At 48.0% G+C, this 20915-nt stretch overlaps 1 protein-coding gene and 1 long non-coding RNA gene across 2 annotated transcripts in view; one reads left to right on the top strand and one right to left on the bottom strand.

Annotated features, from left to right (window-relative positions):
- The window catches only part of LOC138516950 (retinol dehydrogenase 14-like), a 308409-nt gene extending 291017 nt beyond the window's left edge, over positions 1 to 17392 (bottom strand). The window contains exon 1 of the mRNA XM_069632428.1: positions 17192 to 17392. Coding sequence (XP_069488529.1) covers positions 17192 to 17348 — 157 coding nt within the window. The 5' untranslated portion in view covers positions 17349 to 17392. The remainder of the gene's footprint in view (positions 1 to 17191) is intronic.
- A 2104-nt stretch (positions 17393 to 19496) lies between these two features.
- On the top strand, positions 19497 to 20589 carry LOC138515675 (uncharacterized). The gene is made up of 2 exons (XR_011282152.1): positions 19497 to 19738; positions 19837 to 20589. It is a non-coding gene; the product is annotated as an uncharacterized lncRNA (long non-coding RNA).
- The last annotated feature ends 326 nt before the right edge of the window (positions 20590 to 20915 follow it).

Here is a 20915-nt window from a genome sequence, read left to right as displayed (position 1 = left end):
GGTTGAGAATATGCACACTCAGTGGAAGAAAGACTTTGACTGGCGTAGGCCACAATTCTGTGAGGCGAGGAGGGTCCTGGTTTAAACTGGGCCAGACTGGCCCCTAAGCCAACCGGACTGGCATCCACCATTAATTCAGTCTCCAAATCAGGATCGTAGTAAGCCATGAATGATGCAGATGAAATACACAACTTTATTCCTCTGAACGCCTCTTCACACTCTTGCGACCCCCTGAATACTTGTTATTTTCCCATGAGAAGATGTAGTGGCGTGCTCACTGAAGCAAAATCTTGATTGTATCTCAAGCAATAAGTAGCCATTCCCAAAAAAGAACGTACCTCAGATGTCGAGGTAGGTGTTGGAGTTGCAACAAGGGTTTGCACTTTGTCAAGGTCAGGTTATAAGCCATCGCTCAAGAATATGTGACCAAGTAATTTCAGGGTTCACTTGATAAACTCACATTTGGCTGCGTTCAATGTTAAATTTGCATCCACTAACGCCATACACACTCGCTGCAGTAGGCCATCATGCGCCTCATGTGTGGCCGCAAATATGAGTGTGTCGTCAGTGTAGTTAAGTCATTGCGGTATGTGCCTGATCCCTTGGTGCCCATGATTTTGAAATATCTCAGCTGCAGTTGAGATTGCAAAGCGAAGTCTTTTATATAGAAATAACCCCAAATGTGTTGTAAATGTGGTGCTATATAGAGACTCAGCCTGCAACTCTAATCGATGGTATCCTTTATTCCAACCTAATTTCGAGAAGACTTTTGATCCATCTAATAAATGCATAATGTCTGTCATTCTTGGAGATAAATAGCGTTCTCGTTCAATGGCCAGATTGAGAGCCCTCATGTCCACACAGATTCGGATTTTGCCTCCATTTTCTTTCTTCGGCACAAGAACGATGGCAGAGACCCAGGGTGTGGGCCCACCGCATGTTCAATAAAGTCTTGATTTAATAATGCTTGTATTACATCTTCCACTTGTCTCTGGATAGTTAATGGAATACCTCTGTAATGTGGTGTGAGGGGTGTGATATCTGGGTTGATGTGAAACTTGACTTGCTTCCCTTTAAGGTTTCCAAGTACAGTAAATAGGGAAGGGAACATCTTGATTCTCATGTCTTTGGGGTCTGTAGTGTAGGCTGTCATTATTTGGTACATTATGTGAATTAGTCCCGTTTGCATTGCTGACTTGAAACTGAGGATGCTTCCACCTGGCACCCCTACTTTCACCACATATACCCTCAGTTTTGCAGATTTGTCTTTGTAAGAGCATGTGGCTTTAAACATCCTCTGACCCTCTAGAGGCGTGTTGGACCCGCATGGGAATATGTCAATGTCTGCCGGTTTCAGTGTCCCCTTGCATTGGATTCCTCTGTATATGTCTTCATTGACCACATTGACAGTGGCTCCAACGTCAATTAAGAACTCTCGAGCATCTCCATTAACCAGTAGCAATGATGTCGGGATGTATTCAACTGCCGTCCTGTTTCCAATGGCGTGAACGTATCCACGTTTCTGAAGTTCCACTAGATGAGGATGACTCTGAGTCATCCTGATATCTCGATGAGGCAGCTACATATCTTACTTTTTTGCGCATTGACCTTCTTCTTGGCTCCTCTGGCTGGACACTCTGTGATGCTCCTCTCGTTTTCAAAGCTGACGCCTGCTTCGCTGCAGAGACCCTTCCCTCGTGCCCTCTGAGTTCTTGCACCTGAGTGTAGGGGAGTACCACTTCCTAGATTGCGAGCTATCAATAATTCTTCCTGAGTCTCAGCGGTCCATTGACTGTTGAAAGTATTTAATGTTTTTACACACCGACTGGAAGTGATTCTCACCTACACACCCATCACAGGAGTGACCAATTGCTGGGTAGGGACCAACATGAGGAAAGTTGTATCCACATCGATAGCACTTGCGATGGTCTCTGATGCTAGACTTTTCTGATGAACACATTTGGCAGATGGGTGCTGCAACCGCTGTTTGCGTGATTTTAATGTTTCCCAAGGACTCAGCCTGCATCGAGAGTGCCATGTCAGCCCTCGCAAGCATTACCATTTCCTCTAGGGATTTAATTTTTTCCAACAAAAAAAATCTGGATTTCCGCCAATTCACAGCCTGCTTGTGATTTCAATGCTTCATCCATTGAATAATGATCTAAGTCACAATATTTAACTCTTTTGCGTAGTGTAATGACAAATGTACCTAAAGCTCTCACCCACAGGTCCTAAGGGGTGCATCAATATCCCTCTGAAACAACGATCCTCTCGGACCCCAGTGGCGTTAATGTGGGTGTTAAGTTCCTTTACTACCTGTTCCAGCGTGGAGCTAGACGGCTCGTGGCTGGTAAGTCGCACGGCAGGACTGCCGGTAGTTGTAAGGACTCATGTCCTCGGTCCTCCCTGTTGGATGACAAGGGAACAAAGTGGTTGGGGCACTTTAAGAGCTGACATCTTCTTTTCCGGACATTCTGAGTGTCTTGCTGACTCTGCAAATATATTGATAATACCCTCCCTCATTATGGCCAGGACGCTTTATGGCGCTGAATGTGGGGTGCTGACCCAGCACTGAGACCCTGGATTCTGGCCACCCATGTGCTGTGAAGTTGACTCAAAATCCATCTCAGCCTGCTGCTGTTCTGGAGAAACTGGTGGGTGCCTGTTGTGGTGCGGGGCCCAAAGCTGCTTTCCTGCACTCTTCTCAACTCAGGAAACCTTGTAGACCTCTTGTCCTTCAGGTCGTTATACAGCGCAAAGTGTGTGTCAGCGCCATCGAGAGTGAACACAGTCTTCAAATAATGTCTCTGATGGCTCAGTTGAGCGAGTTGCACACAGGCCTGTAATATAGTCCAAGGCTTGGGGCAGCCAGAGGCGTAGCCAGGATTATCTAACAAGTGGAGCCTGAAGCTAATGTAGTTGAGCCCACCACAGTGACATTAACAGCTGTGCTGCAGAGTGGGCATTTACAGATTTTGGGAGGGCCTTGCCCACTCATGCCCTACCCTGTCTATGCCTCTGGCCGCAGCTTCGTCGATCCCAGGCACAATTCTACATTCCTTATTCCAACGGCTCCATCGAGGGCTTTAAATACGGGCCTGCAATAGAGCCCGTCTCGTTCCGAGGCGTACTTCTGCAATCTCGCTTCCGCACCACCGCCAGCACACAGGGATCGTGTCTTCCGATTCGCCTCCAGTGTTGGGTGTATAGTACGGGAGCCAAGCAGGCAAGGAGGCCCAACACGTCTTTATTCTACAGCTTGTAAATTAATCTGCATGCCTTCTTCTTCTTCTTCTTCTTCTTAATTATCGAATGCGTGGGCGGACCCACGCAGGCGCTTCCCCATCCTAAAGGATGATGTGCACCAACCCCACCAATCAACACACAGGCCACACTTCCACACAAACCACCAGCTACCCAACCACAAAGAACCACACCCCCCAATCCAACACCACCAGCCACCCCACCGCAAACACACCCCCCCCACCAATCAAAACACCAACCAGCGAGCCCCGTAGACCGGCGCGCAAACCCGCAAGACCCCGGCCCGTACGCCTACACATGCGCTTCAGGCGAGGCACTGCGTGCCGCCGCCCACCCACCGCGACCAACCCGAGCGACACCCACACTTCCACACGAACCTCCAGCCACCAAACCACAAACAACCACTACCCCCAATTCAACACCACCAGCCACCCTACCGCAAACAACCACACCCCACCAATCCACACCAACAGTCACAACACCCCAAACTCACACCACCCAGCGAGCCCGGAGACCGGTGCGCAGACCCGCGAGACCCCAGCCCGTACGCCTACACATCGCTTCAGGCGAGGCACCGCGCGCTGCTGCCCACCCACCGCGACCAACCCGAGCGACACCCACACTTCCACACGAACCCCCAGCCACCAAACCACAAACAACCACTACCCCCAATTCAACACCACCAGCCACCCTACCGCAAACAACCACACCCCACCAATCCACACCAACAGCTACCCTACCGCAAACAAACGCCCCCCACCAACACACACCCCGTCCCCAGCTCCGCCAACTACCCGCCACTACCAAACGCATCCGCCATCCGCGCAACACCTCTCAACAGCCCAACCAGCTTCTAAACTGCATGCCGTTTCATACTCCACCCCCAGCACGTGACAAGCCCCGTGCCCCCAAACCTGAACATGGAAATGGGACAGGCGGGGTGTCCCTCATTAAACATAAACAGAGGACATCAGAAACCCCTTATAGGCCAAGGAAAGTATTTCCATCCTGAATTACAGAGGAAATCATTGTGCGCTGCTAACACTCCCACAGTTAATTAATGAATAAAGGTCCCAAATAGACTTGCCACCTTTTCTCAGAAAAGTGAGCCGGGCATTCCTTTTTGCAGAATATTCAAAGTGGGCAGATGCCTCCACGTCACTGTGGGCGTCCACAGTCCAAGCCAAGGAGTAGGTCTTAATTTAGTTTTGCTTCAGTGTATTTTATGCACTTTAGGTGACCCCAGACTACAAATCCCAGAATGCAATTGAGGAATGAATTAAGGCCTAGAGCAGGGAAACAGTGTCCCAGGTGACATGAAGTCAGCCCGCACACGTTTCTGGAGCTAAGAGATCACATGACCCGCGGGACATGGGTTCAAAGAGGAGTGGGCTTTGTGAAAAAAGTACCAGGGTTTCTCTCGTCCACACGTGGCGGCAGGGCGGGCGAGTTCGTTCGCTAATACAGCTGAATGCAGCATAATGCGGAGGGAGCAAATGAGCGCTGAATACGTAAACCTGGACACCCTCCTCTCATTATGTATTTATTTATTGTCAGTTTCACGCCGCAGGGAAAAAAGGTAAGCCCTCCTGGGCACCAGCCTCCAATTTACGCAGATACCACCAGCGACCTGATTTTTATCATCTATTTCCCACGTGAGCACTCCTTCTAAATTCCTGGACAGCTACAATGTGTGCAGCAATGCACATGCTTTTATACTGATGCACAGTGCGCTCTGACGTTGGGACAGGAGCACAGAGCCCTTCTTCAAAATGCCCGCCATGTTAACGCTGGAGGCTCAACTGTTTCTCGCGTCACGACGTTGAATCCGGATTGGGCAGCAGCTGTTTAAAGCTGCCTAATCACGAAGCCGGCAGGCGTAGCTGGCTCCTCACCTAAGGCCCGCACTCAAGGCCCTGTTTATCCCTGCTTGTGCTGTTGTGAGTCGGTGAGGCTACGTGCCTCATACCTACATCTCAGAGGTAGGCGTGTGGCCTTCTGCACCCTTAAGCATATACATAGCCGCTGGGTCTGTTCCCGTTTCAAGCAGCCTAATAGGTTACCCCCTACGCCTCCACTGCTCAACTGCATACTCCACGGCCTGAGCAACCTGCACACCTAGAAGTGCGACGGGCGACGTACCAGCCCGGCCAAGTCTCGCTCCACTCAGTCTCATAAACCTGCTGCCTCTACTGACAATGTAAATGGACTTCGTGAGGCATTCGCCTCATCTCTGCTGATTTGGCACCACTCTTTCCATTACCAAAGCGTCTTGCTAACCCAGCACCTGCCTCATACAGCATTCTGCAAAGATTGCCGCATCTACACCTCGTATCACAAACTGTCTACAAGCCATACTTAACCAGTCGTGTAAACTGATCCCAGGTCGCACCCTGCACGTACTCTATGCGTACATAGCCTGCATTGCAAAGTGATTTCTTGTCTAGCCTTGCACTGTAAACAATTGTCCTGTTGCACCTAGCCTTGCATTGAGAATTTATCGTATGATGTACCTACCCTTGCACTGTAAACGGTTTTTATGTTGCACCTAGCCTTGCACTGTTGACAGTTTTTATGTTGCATCTAGCCTTGCACTGTATACGGTTATATGCTGAATCTAGCCTTGGACTGTAAACAATTGTCATGTTGCACCTAGCCTTGCATTGAGAACTTATCGTATGATGTACCTAGCCTTGCACTGTAAACGGTTTTTATGCTGCATATAGCCTTGCACTGTAAACAGTCTTTATGTTGCATCTAGCCTTGCACTGTTGACAGTTTTTATGTTGCATATAGCCTTGCACTGTAAACGGTCTTTATGTTGCATCTAGCTTTGCACTGTTGACAGTTTTTATGTTGCATCTAGCCTTGCACTGTAAACGGTCTTTATGTTGCATCTAGCCTTGCACTGTTGACAGTTTTTATGTTGCATCTAGCCTTGCACTGTATACGGTTATATGCTGAATCTAGCCTTGGACTGTAAACAATTGTCATGTTGCACCTAGCCTTGCATTGAGAACTTATCGTATGATGTACCTAGCCTTGCACTGTAAACGGTTTTTATGCTGCATATAGCCTTGCACTGTAAACAGTCTTTATGTTGCATCTAGCCTTGCACTGTTGACAGTTTTTATGTTGCATCTAGCCTTGCACTGTATACGGTTATATGCTGAATCTAGCCTTGGACTGTAAACAATTGTCATGTTGCACCTAGCCTTGCATTGAGAATTTATCGTATGATGTACCTAGCCTTGCCCTGTAAACGGTTTTTATGTTGCACCTAGCCTTGCACTGTTGACAGTTTTTATGTTGCATATAGCCTTGCACTCTAAACGGTTTTTATGTTGCACCTAGCCTTGCACTGTTGACAGTTTTTATGTTGCATATAGCCTTGCACTCTAAATGGGTTTTATGTTGCACCTAGCCTTGCACTGTTGACAGTTTTTATGTTGCCTCTAGCCTTGCACTGTAGACGGGTGTTATGTTGCATCTAGCCTTGCATTTGAGAACTGATTCTATGCTGCACCTAGCCCGTACTGTAAATGGATTTTCTGGTGCACCTAGCCTGTACTGTAAATGGATTTTCTGGTGCACCTAGCCTGTACTGTAAACGGATTTTCTGGTGCACCTAGCCTATACTGTAAACGGACTTTCCACTGCACCTAGCTTGTACTGTAAACGGATTTTCCGCTGCACCTAGCCTGTACTGTAAACGGATTTTCTGGTGCACCACCTAGCCTGTACTGTAAACGGATTTTCTGGTGCACCACCTAGCCTGCATTGCTATCTAATTCTATCAACTTTACGATGTACCTAGTCTGGCACTGCAAATCGATTATGAGCCATACATAGCCACTCATTGCATCCTGTTCTTGTTTTGTACCCAGCTCCACATTACTAAATAACCCTTTGCTGCACCCAGCCCTGCACTGCAAATTGATTCCATGCTGCAAGTAGCCTACTACTGTGAAGAGACCTTGTGAGATCTTTAATCCCCCTCTGTAAACTAATCTGGTACCACTCCTAGTCCTCGCTGCCAGAGACGCAACGCTCCTTCCCAATACACTGTCCTCTAGCCTTAGCCTGCCGCTAAGCAGTGATAGGCCAGCCCTTTGCCCAAATCATCTCTACCTGCTATCCATAGTCGTACCTTAACAACGGCCAAAGAGCGACCCAACCCTAACACCATTCGCTCCTCTTTATTTCTCCCACAAACACTGCTCACAATAAACGGCAAACCTTCCTCCAACACCATCACCGACCAGATCGTACCTACTTGCCTATCCCAATTTAGGCACAATAATACTGATACTGGAATCTCAGTCTTTGCCACGGGTCTGAGAAAATCCATTCTAGCACCACTAGTAACAATGTTGCTGACCTCAGCATTACTACCCAGCTGAGTCAGACCAATAGAATATTCCATCTAGGCCCATGACTAAACCTGCCCTAACTATAACCAAGACTAAATTTAACAAAGAGTGTAAGACACCCGTACAAATCAAGGGCGCTTTAATCAACGCTAGATCGATCCCTGCACATGCCCTGGACATATCTGACCTCATCACTACTAATGACCTGGACTTTATCGCCATAACTGAAACTTGGCTACACCTGCAGTGGTCCCATCCTTAGCCCTTGCCTTACCCGACGGCTACTCGATCAGTAGAAAGGACAGAACCACAGCGAAAGGTGGGGGCATTGCCTTATCTCTAAATCCAACCTCAACATCAGAGAAATTCTGAATGTTCCTTTCATATCAGGAGAACATCTGTTCACCAACGTTACCATCTCTGCCACTGCCTCACTAACGCTAGATCTGATCTACAGGCCCCCAGTACCCATTTCCTCATTTGATGAGGACATAGCCACCTTACTAACCACTGATATAAAGTCATGGTCCTTGGAAACCTCAACCTAGGACTCTACAACAGTTCTGACACCCAGGCCTCTATCGTAGCCAATACCATCGAAACTCAAGGCATCACCTTGCACTGCTCTGGCCCAACTCCTAGGAAAGCGTGCCCGCTTGACTGGCTCACTGACCATAATTGCACCACACACTTATCCAACGATAATCTGTGCCCCTGGACGGATCATAGCATAATACTATTCTCAATCAGCACCAACCCACTAGCCAACAAACCTACTCCTATGGCACCTGCAACCCAATTGCATGACCTTCGCAACATCACGTCTGGCAACATGCTTCCTCTGCTTCCACAGCTCACCACACTTACAGAAGACATAGCTGACCCCTCCTCCATGGTAACTACCTACAACCAAACCATGGAGGTGGCCCTAGAAGCAGTAGCACACCTGGGCAATTGTAAAGCTAAGCCCAAAGCACATCCCAATCATTGGTTCACCTTAGAACTCAAAGATCAACGCAATAAAAAAAGAAATGCAGAAATCAACTGGAGGAAAAACCCTTCAAACGCTAATAAATGACCATTTACTGCACTGGCATCAGAATATAGAAATGCCACCCATCATGCAAAAAGCAACGCATACAACCTGCGTATCGAGAACGCCAACTCTAGCCCCAAAGGGCTTTTCTCAGTCCTGAGAGAATTAGAATCACAGGCCCCAGACCTTTAACATCAAGGATCAAGACTGGTGTGAAAATATACAAAAGGCCCTCATGGATAAAATCTCATCTCTCGAACTCAAAATCAATGAATAAAACGGAAACTCAACATATCCAGCCAGTCTACGACAGAACGCAACCTACCCAAACTATTCCCAAAGTTTGAGTTCTCTCCCATTACTCTGGACGAGACTACTAAAATCATAAAAAGGCCTTAAACCATCACGATGCCAAGGCGACATCTGTCCTGCAACGCTAATCGAAGATTGCGCTGACAATTTGGCACTTTCAACCCCTCGCTTATAAACAATTCATTCGCTTCTAACAAAGTACCTGACAACCTTAAGGAAGTTTGGGTTTTGCCCCTATTGAAAAAAACAACCGTAGACCCTAACGCACCAAAGAACTACCAACCCATAACAACGGTGCCATTCCTGTTAACAATTCTTGATAGTGTTGCATATGTACAAATCCAAAAATACCTGGAAACGCACCACCTGCTGGGCCTCACCAATCAGGTTTCAATCCAGGCCATGGTACGGAAACGGCCCTGGTAGATCTAAAATCCCAAATGGATCAGATAAGAGATAGAGGTGACCTTGCTATTCTTCTCCTCTTGGACCTCTCAGCGGAATTTGATCTAGTAAATCACAACATCCTTTCCCTCCACATAGCGAGTGATGCCCACTTTTCCAAAAATGCCATAGCATGGATCAAATCGTTCCTCTCGAACCGCTCGCTGAGCGTCTTCTCATCTACGGCTGGAGCGGGCCCCACCCAAGTCACCTGTGGAGTCCCCCAGGGATCATGCATATCCCCTACTATGTACAACGCATTCACAAAACCTCTCTTTGATAAACTAGACAATTTGGGTGTCATATACACAAATTATGCTGACAATACCGAAATACTAATTCATATCACAGGGGATCACAACACCAAAGCCTTAAACGCAATCTATCACACTATCCAAGCCTGGATGGCGCAAAATGAGTTGTGTCTCAACAATGATAAGACTGAAATCTTGATCTTGGGCAGCCCAGCAAAACTTAACAGCCTCCCACCTTCCTGCCAATCATTCAACACAGACGGACACCCCCTCAAGACCGCCAAAGAGGTTAAGACATTAGGAGTCTACCTCGACTCCTCACTCACCCTCTCTCGGCAAGTCAATGCCATCACCTCGGCATCTTCATCTACTGCTAAACGTATCACTGCGTGCAGACCATATCTTACAGAATAGAACCGCCTCACCTTGGCAAGAGCATTAATCCTTTCCAGGATTGACTACTGCAATGCCATCTTCTCTGGATCCTCCGCCAAAAATATTAAGAAATTCCAAATTGTTCATAATAACGCTATCAGAGCTGCACTTCAGAAGAAACATGTATTGGCTACCAGTTAGAAACTGCATTAAATTCAAAGTACTCACGCTCACCCACAAATGCCTTTCTAACACGGCTCCCCGCTACCTGCCTAGTTTGATCGCCAAAACCCAACCAACCAGACTCAGTCGCTCATCTAACCTAGGGCAACAGTCCACATAAAAGACAGAGGACAGGTGGCTCCAGTTTCCCCGTCATGGCAGCTATTTACTGGAACGCCTTACCCGGATTCTTCATGACTGTCCTTACGCAAAAAGCAAAAAATGTGGCTCTTTACACAGTCGCATCCTCCTCACCCATAAGAACGCTGGCACGCCTAGCGGTCGAACATTTGCCTATCTGTACTCAACTCTGCCAACCTGATATTAGGGACGACTCATTGTTGTGCATAGTCTTAACCTAGCAACTGTTATTTGTTACTGTAGTGTATCACAAACTAATTGACTTGTACAACCAAGCATGAACTGGAACCATATTCTTAAGAAAAGCGCCCAGGTGCATGAGGGTTTGGTGCGCAATCCAAATGCTATCAATACGTAAATAAATAAATATATCACACCAGCAGCAGCGAGCGGCATGCCCCGTCGCTTCACTATCGGTGGTGGCCAGGGGTGCGATTGCACCACCGATGAAATGAGGTTGTGGAGTGCAGTGAGCGGATGGCATGTAGCTGAGGCGCGCGGACGGGGCACACGGTTACTTCTAGTTCTTGGCTACTGTGGGATGCGTTCAAAATGATAACATTACCAAAATACATCATGATCAAGCTGAGACTCAGACAAGAAGTGCCAGGGCTCAGAAATAAGTGCCAGGGCTTAGCCCTGGGAAACACAGCCACGAACCAAGCACTGACTATCAGGCTCGGGCGGGCTTATTGGGCAGTAGGCCCACGGCCGAACCAAAAACTCAAAATGCTTGTGTGGGACCGTTTTTTTAGTCAAAGTGGGCCACTTTGATTAGTTAATTGACTATGAGGCTGGTAGTTTTGGCTAGTGTTGCTGAATAAATATTCTTTAAAGTGTACAATTTGCATCACATTTTTATCAAAAACCTCCTCCTTGGGTACTTTTCAAACAGCGCCACAAAAGGAACAAATTCTTTGAAAAATGTTTTTTATTTTTTATTTTTATACTTGCGTGCTTGGTTGTCATGCAACGTTACATACATACTTTCTCAAGTTAAAATATTTACAATTTTTTGTTCTGCAATTAAAAAAAACAGTGACTGATATTGTTAGTGTAAGGTGCCTCTGCTAACATCTGCCACGTTGTCTGCAAGCGCCTAGACTATCCTGCGACAGCTAGTTTTGGTGTAAGGCGCCTCTGCTAACATCTGCCATGTTTTCTGCAAGCGCCTAGACTACACCTGGGACAGCTAGTGTTCGTGTAAGACGCCTCTGCTAACATCTACCACGTTTTCTGAAAGCGCTTAGACTATCCTGGGACAGCTAGTGTTAGTGTAAACGCCTCTGCTAACATATTCCATGCTTTCTGCAAGCACCTAGAATACACCTGGGACAGCTAGTGTCAGTGTAAGGCGCCTCTGCTAACATCTACCACGTTGTCTGAAAGCGCCTAGACTACACTTCGAACAGCTGGTGTAAGTGTTCGGAACATATACCATGCTTTCTGCAAGCGCCTAGATTGCACCTGGAACAGCTAGTGTTGGTGTAAGGCGCCCCTGCTAACATCTGCCATGTTTTCTGCAAGCCCCTAGACTATCCGGGGACAGCTAGTGTTAGTGTAAGGAAAATGTAGTGCCTAGACTATCCTGGGACTGCTAGTGTTAGTGTAATAGTGTAAGGCGCCTCTGCGAACTTCTAAAACATTTTCTGCAAGCGGATAACTTATCCTGGGGCAGCTAGTGTTAGCGTAAGACGCCTCTGCTAACATCTGCCACGTTTTCTGCAAGCGCCTCGACTATCCTCGGACAGCTAGTGTTCGCGTAAGGCGTCTCTGCTAAAAATGGACACGTTTTCTGCAAGCGCCTAGACTACATCTGGGACTCCTAGTGTTAGTGTAAGGCGCCTTTGCTAACATCTACCACGTTTTCTGCAAGCGCCTAGACTACACCCGTGACAGCTAGTGTTAATGTAAGGCGCTTCTACTAACATCCGCCACGTTTTCTGCAAGCGCCTCGACTATCGTCGGACAGCTAGTGTTCGCGTAAGGCGTCTCTGCTAAAAACGGACACGTTTTCTGCAAGCGCCTAGACTACACCTGGGACTCCTAGTGTTAGTGTAAGGCGCCTTTGCTAACATCTACCACGTTTTCTGCAAGCGCCTAGACTACACCCGTGACAGCTATTGTTAGTGTAAGGCGCCCCTGCTAACATCTGTCATGTTTTCTGCAAGCCCCTAGACTATCCGGGTACAGCTAGTGTTAGTGTAAGGAAAATCTAGTGCCTAGACTATCCTGGGACTGCGAGTTTTAGTGTAATAGTGTAAGGCACCTCTGCGAACTTCTAACACATTTTCTGCAAGCGCCCGCCCTAACCTATCATGGGACAGCTAGTGTTAGTGTAAGACGCCTCTGCTAACATCTGCCACGTTTTCTGCAAGCGCCTAGACTATCCCGGGACAGATAGTGTTAGTGAAAGACGCCTATGCTAACATCCACCACGTTTTCTGCAAGCGCTTAGACTATCCCGGGACAGCTAGTGTCAGTGAAAGGCGCTTCTACTAACATCGGCCACGTTTTCTGCAAGCGCCTCGACTATCCTCGGACAGCTAGTGTTATGTGTAAGGCGCCTTTGCTAACATCTACCACGTTTTCTGCAAGCGCCTAGACTACACCCGTGACAGCTAGTGTTAGTGTAAGGCGCTTCTACTAACATCTGCCACGTTTTCTGCAAGCGCCTCGACTATCCTCGGACAGCTAGTGTTCGCGTAAGGCGTCTCTGCTAAAAACGGACACGCTTTCTGCAAGCGCCTAGACTACACCTGGGACTCCTAGTGTTAGTGTAAGGCGCCTTTGCTAACATCTACCGCGTTTTCTGCAAGCGCCTAGACTACACCCGTGACAGCTATTGTTAGTGTAATGCGCCTCTGCGAACTTCTACCACATTTTCTGCAAGCGCCTAGACTATCCTGGGACTGCTAGTGTTAGCGTAAGGCCCCTATGCTAACATCAGCCGCGTTTTCTGCAAGCGCCTAGACTATCCGGGGACAGCTAGTGTTAGTGTAAGGCGCCTCTGCTAACATCGACCACGTTTTCTGCAAGCCCCTATACTATCCTGGGACTGCTAGTGTTAGCGTAAGGCCCCTATGCTAACATCAGCCGCGTTTTCTGCAAGCGCCTAGACTACACCCGTGACAGCTAGTGTTAGTGAAAGGCGCCTCTGCTAACATCTACCACGTTTTCTGCAAGCGCCTAGACTATCCCGGGACAGCTAGTGTTGCTGTACGGCACTCCCGCTAACATCTACCCCGTTTTCTGCAAGCGCCTAGACTACCCGGGGACAGCTTGTGTTAGTGTAAGGCGCCGCTGCTAACATCTGCCGCGTTTTCTGCAAGCACCTCGACTATCTTCGGACAGCTAGTGTTCGCGTAAGGCGTCTCTGCTAAAAACGGACACGTTTTCTGCAAGCGCCTAGACTACACCTGGGACTCCTAGTGTTAGTGTAAGGCGCCTTTGCTAACATCTACCATGTTTTCTGCAAGCGTCTAGACTACACCCGTGACAGCTAGTGTTAGTGTAAGGCGCCTCTGCGAACTTCTACCACATTTTCTGCAAGCGCCTAGACTATCCTGGGGCAGCTAGTGTTAGTGTAAGGCGCCTCTGCTAACATCGACCACGTTTTCTGCAAGCCCCTATACTATCCTGGGACTGCCAGTGTTAGCGTAAGGCCCCTATGCTAACATCAGCCGCGTTTTCTGCAAGCGCCTAGACTATCCGGGGACAGCTAGTGTTAGTGTAAGGCGCCTCTGCTAACATCAGCCGCGTTTTCTGCAAGCGCCTAGACTATCCCGGGACAGCTAGTGTTATTGTACGGCATCTCTGCTAACATCTGCCGCGGTTTCTGCAAGCGCCTAGACTACACCTGGGACTCCTAGTGTTAGTGTAAGGCGCCTCTGCTAACATCTATCACGTTTTCTGCAAGCGCCTAGACTGCACCCGTGACAGCTAGTGTTAGTGAAAGGCGCCTCTGCTAACATCTACCACGTTTCCTGCAAGCGCCTAGACTATCCCGGGACAGCTAGTGTTACTGTACGGCACCTCCGCTAACATCTACCCCGTTTTCTGCAAGAGTCTAGACTTCACCTGGGACAGCTAGTGTTACTGTACGGCACTTCTGCTAACATCTGCCACGCTTTCTGCAAGCGCCATAGACTATCGGACAGCTAGTGTTAGTGTAAGGCGTCTCTGCTAAAATCGGACACGTTTTCTACAAGCGCCTAGACTACACCTGGGACTCCTAGTGTTAGTGTAAGGCGCCTCTGCTAACATCTACCCCGTTTTCTGCAAGCGCCTAGACTACCCATGGACAGCTTGTGGTAGTGTAAGGCGTCGCTGCTAACATCTGCCGCGTTTTCTGCAAGCGCCTAGACTACACCCGTGACAGCTAGTGTTAGTGTAAGGCACTTCTGCTAACATCTGCCGCGTTTTCTGCAAGCGCCTAGACTACACCTGGGACAGCTAGTGTTAGTGTAAGGCACTTCTGCAAACATCTGCCACGTTTTGTGCAAGCGCCATAGACTATCGGGCAGCTAGTGTTAGTGTAAGGCGTCTCTGCTAAAATCGGACACGTTTTCTACAAGCGCCTAGACTTCCCTGGAACAGTTGTTGTTAGTGTAAGGCGCCTCTGCTGTTAACTTCTCCTACCGTGTACAAGTCTGATAACAGACGCAAAGTTCCCCCACCCTCTTTACTTCCAAATATTCCAGAAATATCATCCGCGCCAAGGTGTCAACTTTGAGGTTTTGTAAACCTGTCTATACGTGTTTAAGGCACGTCACACGTGAACATGTCATAGACTTTATCAAACTGCATACATCGTGGTTCCAGGCTGCGCCCATCACTTCTCTGTAAAATAACCCACTCCCCAATACAACACAGAGCAATGCAGATCTAAAGGTGCCCCTGTGTGCATAAATCAGTTTCACACAAAATACTACGGCATGGGCAGTAAAAGCAGAGGGCTGGGGAAAGTTATGTGCCCATGAGAGGTAGTGAAGTCTGTCACCAAGTGAAGTGCTTTCCCTCCCAGCCCAGGCACTCACCCATGTTGCCATCCAGCAGTATAGCCATCTTCTCAGAGAGCAGCCCTGGGGCAGCAGCAGAGTTCTGGGTAAGTTAAGTGCCTGTGAGAGGTAGTGCAGTCTGTCACCGGGTGAAGTGCTTTCCCTCCCAGCCCAGGCACTCAACCATGTTGCCTTCCGTCACTATAGGCATCTTCCCAGAGAGCAGCCCTGGGGCAGCAGCAGAGTGCTGGGGAAGTTAGTGCCTGTGAGAGGTAGAGAAGTCTGTCACCAGGTGAAATGCTTTCCCTCCCAGCCCAGGGACTCACCCATGTTGCCATCCAGCAGTATAGCCATCTTCCCAGAGAGCAGCCCTGGGGCAGCAGCAGAGTGCTGGAGAAGTTAAATGCCTGTGAGAGGTAGTGCAGTCTATCACCGGGTGAAGTGCTCTCCCTCCCAGCCCAGGCTCTCAACCATGTTGCCATCCAGCAGTATAGCCATCTTCCCAGAGAGCAGCCCTGGGGCAGCAGCAGAGGGCTGGGGAAGTTAAGTGCCTGTGAGAGGTAGTGCAGTCTGTCACCGGGTGAAGTGCTTTCCTTCCCAGCCCAGGCACTCAACCATGTTGCCTTCCGTCACTATAGGCATCTTCCCAGAGAGCAGCCCTGGGGCAGCAGCAGAGGGCTGGGGAAGTTAAGTGCCTGTGAGAGGTAGTGCAGTCTGTCGCCGGGTGAAATGCTTTCCCTCCCAGCCCAGGCACTCACCCATGTTGCCATCCAGCAGTATAGCCATCTTCCCAGAGAGCAGCCCTGGGGCAGCAGCAGAGTGCTGGAGAAGTTAAGTGCCTGTGAGAGGTAGTGCAGTCTATCACCGGGTGAAGTGCTCTCCCTCCCAGCCCAGGCACTCAACCATGTTGCCATCCAGCAGTATAGCCAACTTCCCAGAGAGCAGCCCTGGGGCAGCAGCAGAGGGCTGGAGAAGTTAAGTGCCTGTGAGAGGTAGTGCAGTCTATCACCGGGTGAAGTGCTCTCCCTCCCAGCCCAGGCACTCAACCATGTTGCCATCCAGCAGTATAGCCAACTTCCCAGAGAGCAGCCCTGGGGCAGCAGCAGAGGGCTGGGGAAGTTAAGTGCCTGTGAGAGGTAGTGCAGTCTATCACCGGGTGAAGTGCTTTCCCTCCCAGCCCAGGCACTCAACCATGTTGCCATCCAGCAGTATAGCCAACTTCCCAGAGAGCAGCCCTGGGGCAGCAGCAGAGTGCTGGAGAAGTTAAGTGCCTGTGAGAGGTAGTGCAGTCTATCACCGGGTGAAGTGCTTTCCCTCCCAGCCCAGGCACTCAACCATGTTGCCTTCCGTCACTATAGGCATCTTCCCAGAGAGCAGCCCTGGGGCAGCAGCAGAGGGCTGGGGAAGTTAAGTGCCTGTGAGAGGTAGTGCAGTCTATCACCGGGTGAAGTGCTTTCCCTCCCAGCCCAGGCACTCACCCATGTTGCCATCCAGCAGTATAGCCATCTTCCCAGAGAGCAGCCCTGGGGCAGCAGCAGAGTGCTGGAGAAGTTAAGTGCCTGTGAGAGGTAGTGCAGTCTATCACCGGGTGAAGTGCTTTCCCTCCCAGCCCAGGCACTCAACCATGTTGCCATCCAGCAGTATAGCCAACTTCCCAGAGAGCAGCCCTGGGGCAGCAGCAGAGGGCTGGGGAAGTTAAGTGCCTGTGAGAGGTAGTGCAGTCTGTCGCCGGGTGAAGTGCTTTCACTCCCTGCCCAGGCAGGTACTCACCAGTGTTGGCTCCTGTCACTAAGGCCGTCTTCCCAGACAGGTCTACAGAGCACGCGCGGGGGTGCCAGCGGGCTTTCCTTTTGGCACGGAGCACCAGTGCCAGCACCAGGGAGCACAGAAACCAGGCGGGGTGCGCGAGAAGGGCGAGCAGGTCCATGGTGCCAGGCTGAGCAGAGGCGCAGGCTGTGTGCTCTGCGGACCTGTGTGTGATGCACGCCCTGCAGGCAGATAACACCCCTGACCCTTAACCACCTCGGCACCTGCATTAATGGGGAGGAGCTGAGCTCTGGCCACTGGGCAGTGAAGATAACACGTCTGAAACATTAACCCTGGCCCTGACAGGCCTGCACTAAAGAGCATGGACTAAGCTCTGTCCCCCACACCTTTGAGATATCACTCCTCCCCAATACAACACGTAGTCTAGAGTGAGGACATGGCGCTGCCACTCTGACAGGGACACATAGCACATAGGAGCTATTACTCTCCTATACACTGAGTGAAGTAGGAGGACTGAACTCTGTCACCCTGACAGTGCCAGATAGTTTCTATGAGCTATTGCTCTCCTATACACTCAGTAAAGTAGGAGGGTCACCCTGACAGTGCCAGATAGTTTCTATGAGCTATTACTCTCCTATACACTCAGTAAAGCAGAAGGACTGAGCTCTGTCACTCTGACAGGGCCAGATAGTTTCTATGAGCTATTACTCTCCTAAACACTCAGTAAAGCAGAAGGACTGAGCTCTGTCATCCTGACAGGGCCAGGTAGCACCTGTGAGCTATTACTCTCCTATACACTCAGTAAAGTAGGAGGACTGGGCTCTGTCACCCTGACAGGGCCAGATAGTTTCTATGAGCTATTACTCTCCTATAAGTAGGAGGACTGAGCTCTGTCACCTTGACAGGGCCAGGTAGCACCTGTTAGGCAAAATCCTGTGCAGTTCCCTTAGGGAGCATTACAGAAGATTAGGACTACAGGTATATGCAATAAATCTCCTTTGATATCAGTCTGTGCCACAAAGATTTAGTTGGTAGCTGTGGCTGAGCAGTCAGACTTATCTCAAGAGGGAGATGAGCAGTATTCAGGGTTTACACATTAGGATCACAGTACTTATGGGACAAGGAAACACTGACCAAAGCTTTGTATCAAAAAGAATATATATTTTTATTTTACACACTCCGATGTTCACACATAAATCACTATTATAAAAGCAAGTTAATTTAGTCAAGAAAAGTATATACAACTCCCTGTTTAAATTGTAGACAAGTTTGAGCTAGAGTGAAAACTGAGCAAAAAGGCACGGTGAAAACCAAGCAGAAATGCCACTCTATCAATTTCTCAAAAGGGATGGAAAGGCCAAGTTATACAGGAATATACTCTTAAACAGCAACACTTCCCAAGAAAATTGTGAACAAGTTAGGCAAGGCAGTACTTTAGCATATGTAATACTGAGGTGAAAACCGAGCAAAATGGCACTTCACAAGGAAAAGGTGGTTATAAGAGTTTAGGTGCACCAACACATTTCTAGGTGAGAAGCAATCTAGAGAAGGCAGTTGTAACAGATTTATCCAGAGCCAATGGGCCTGTGCCAGAGTTAGTGGTACAGGACAAAGTGCCCAGGAGCAAAATGTTCTTGTAGCTGCAGTCAAGTCTTTGTTAAACGATTTGAAAAGGTGGATGCAGAAGGTGAAAGACAATGCTAGATGATAGGGGCGGCCAACCCAGCAGGTAGTTAAAGGATTTAAAACACCTTTAGCAGTACCCAACGAAAAGGGAGGCCTGGCGGAACAATGTACCTTAAAAGTATATTAAAGACATCAAATTCATTGGACTCAAACACATCCAACAACATCCGAGAGGTGGTAACAGAGAATTGACCCTACGACAACAGGAAGCAAGAATGATTTGTAAATTACGTTGCCTGTCACTTGGTTTGAACCAAGACCATGAATTGAATGTGTTTCTATAATTTGTACGAATTTAATGCTAAAAAACAGACAATCAAACCCATGCAAACCGATACAGCTTACCGACTATGCCCGAGGCATTTATATTCAGCCTAGTGACCCCACTCTGTGAGAAGTCACTGTTTATATTTGTCCCAACAGCCCAACCGGCAGTTATTTGCATGTCTGCACGCTGATTCGAGCGCACCACATTTATTTTGATTTCTTAATTGAGGTTGATATTTAGCACCAACTATCCAATATCCGCACCTAACATAGGATTAGAATTAGTACGGATTATTTCAGTTTTCTTTTTGTTGATGTCAAAGCTGTACACAGTATTAACATCAAAATATCTATATGTAATTAAGTTGCTGCAAAAATATTGCCGTAAATGAATGAGCTTCCGCATAGGAAGCTTTCCTCAAATGTCTGTTTTATGCATTTCCGGCTTGTAAGGAGTATCCAAGCAACAGGGTCAGATGACTACATCACCTGACCTAACCCGGGAAGGTTACTATAGTAACCCCCGGATTGTGCCGATGCCTTCAGTATTGAGAAACAACCGGCCATTGAGCACATCAACTTTTGGAGCGTATGCCGGTAAGCCAGTTCTACGCCCTAACGATACCAAACGAAAAGCTTATGCAGCACGTTCCTTATAACAAGTGTTTAAATACGTTGTCATATCCATGTTACAGATTACGGCCGAATTTAAAGGCAAGGCACGCTAAAAACGTGCGTTACATTTCAATTATACTGCAACAGCGGCATATCAGTCGAACGACAACTACCTCTTGATTGCAAGACTGACCCTGTCCAGTCAAGCATGTAGAAATCACTAAATCTCTCAACTACTGAAAGTTGAATCAAGTATTAGGAAACCTCAATCATATTTAAGGTATGGATAGATTCATTTATCCCTATTTTAGGAAATAGAACAATCAATTGCATATATTATCTCTAACGGTATGTTTTTATTTCTTTCTATTTCTCCTTTCTCTCCTGTTTTTTCTTGTTTTTTGACCCACTACCTCTGACGTTGGTTGTTTCGATTTCAAGCCAAGGTTCAATAATTATAGATTAATGCAAATGGTAAACTACATTTGTATGCCCTGAGGACGACCTCTTTGGTTGAAACACGTGTTGGCATGTTTTGGCAAATTCTTGGCTTTTCTTTAATGTGAAATACGCTGCGCAATTGCATATAAATTGTGTGTGTTTTGGCGAATAAGCCTATCTCAAACAATGTGATTCATTCAAGTTTTGGTTTTTGAAGTACTCAACAAATATGCTGCGCAATTGCATATAAATTGTGGGTGTTTTATTGATTGCATATAAATTGCTCTGTGTAATTCATCCAAGTTCAGACTCATTCAACACAATTGATGTGTTACACTTTACCTGTGAATGAACAACTTTGCTCTTTGTTACTAATAAACCAGTAGAATATCTCTGTGATTAATTCCCCATCATTCTTGTTTAAATTTTGCACATCAGTGGCTTTACGTTGGTTACCAAGCGCAGCCTGTGTAGATAGTAATTCACAATAATTTGATATACCTTAAAAGTAGAATAGGCACCTGCGGTGGCGGTAGTTCCTGGCAGTTCCTGCAGTTTGGGAGATCCAGCAGAGGAAGAGAGGCTCTCGTCGTGGAGGAAGGTTCGAGTTACTGCACTGCCCAGGGATGAAACCAGCTGCGGTGCTGCCAAACAAAATAAAAGGTACGCTCCTTTAAATCGAGGTCCGTGTGGACGGGTGCCTGGCTATCCGGTCTCC

The sequence above is a fragment of the Ambystoma mexicanum genome, chromosome 6q (genome assembly GCF_040938575.1).
Source record: "Ambystoma mexicanum isolate Mex_15411 chromosome 6q, UKY_AmexF1_1, whole genome shotgun sequence".
Lineage (NCBI taxonomy): Eukaryota > Metazoa > Chordata > Amphibia > Caudata > Ambystomatidae > Ambystoma > Ambystoma mexicanum.
The sequence above is the reverse complement of the archived record's forward strand: the minus strand, read 5'-3'. Positions and strand labels throughout refer to the sequence as shown.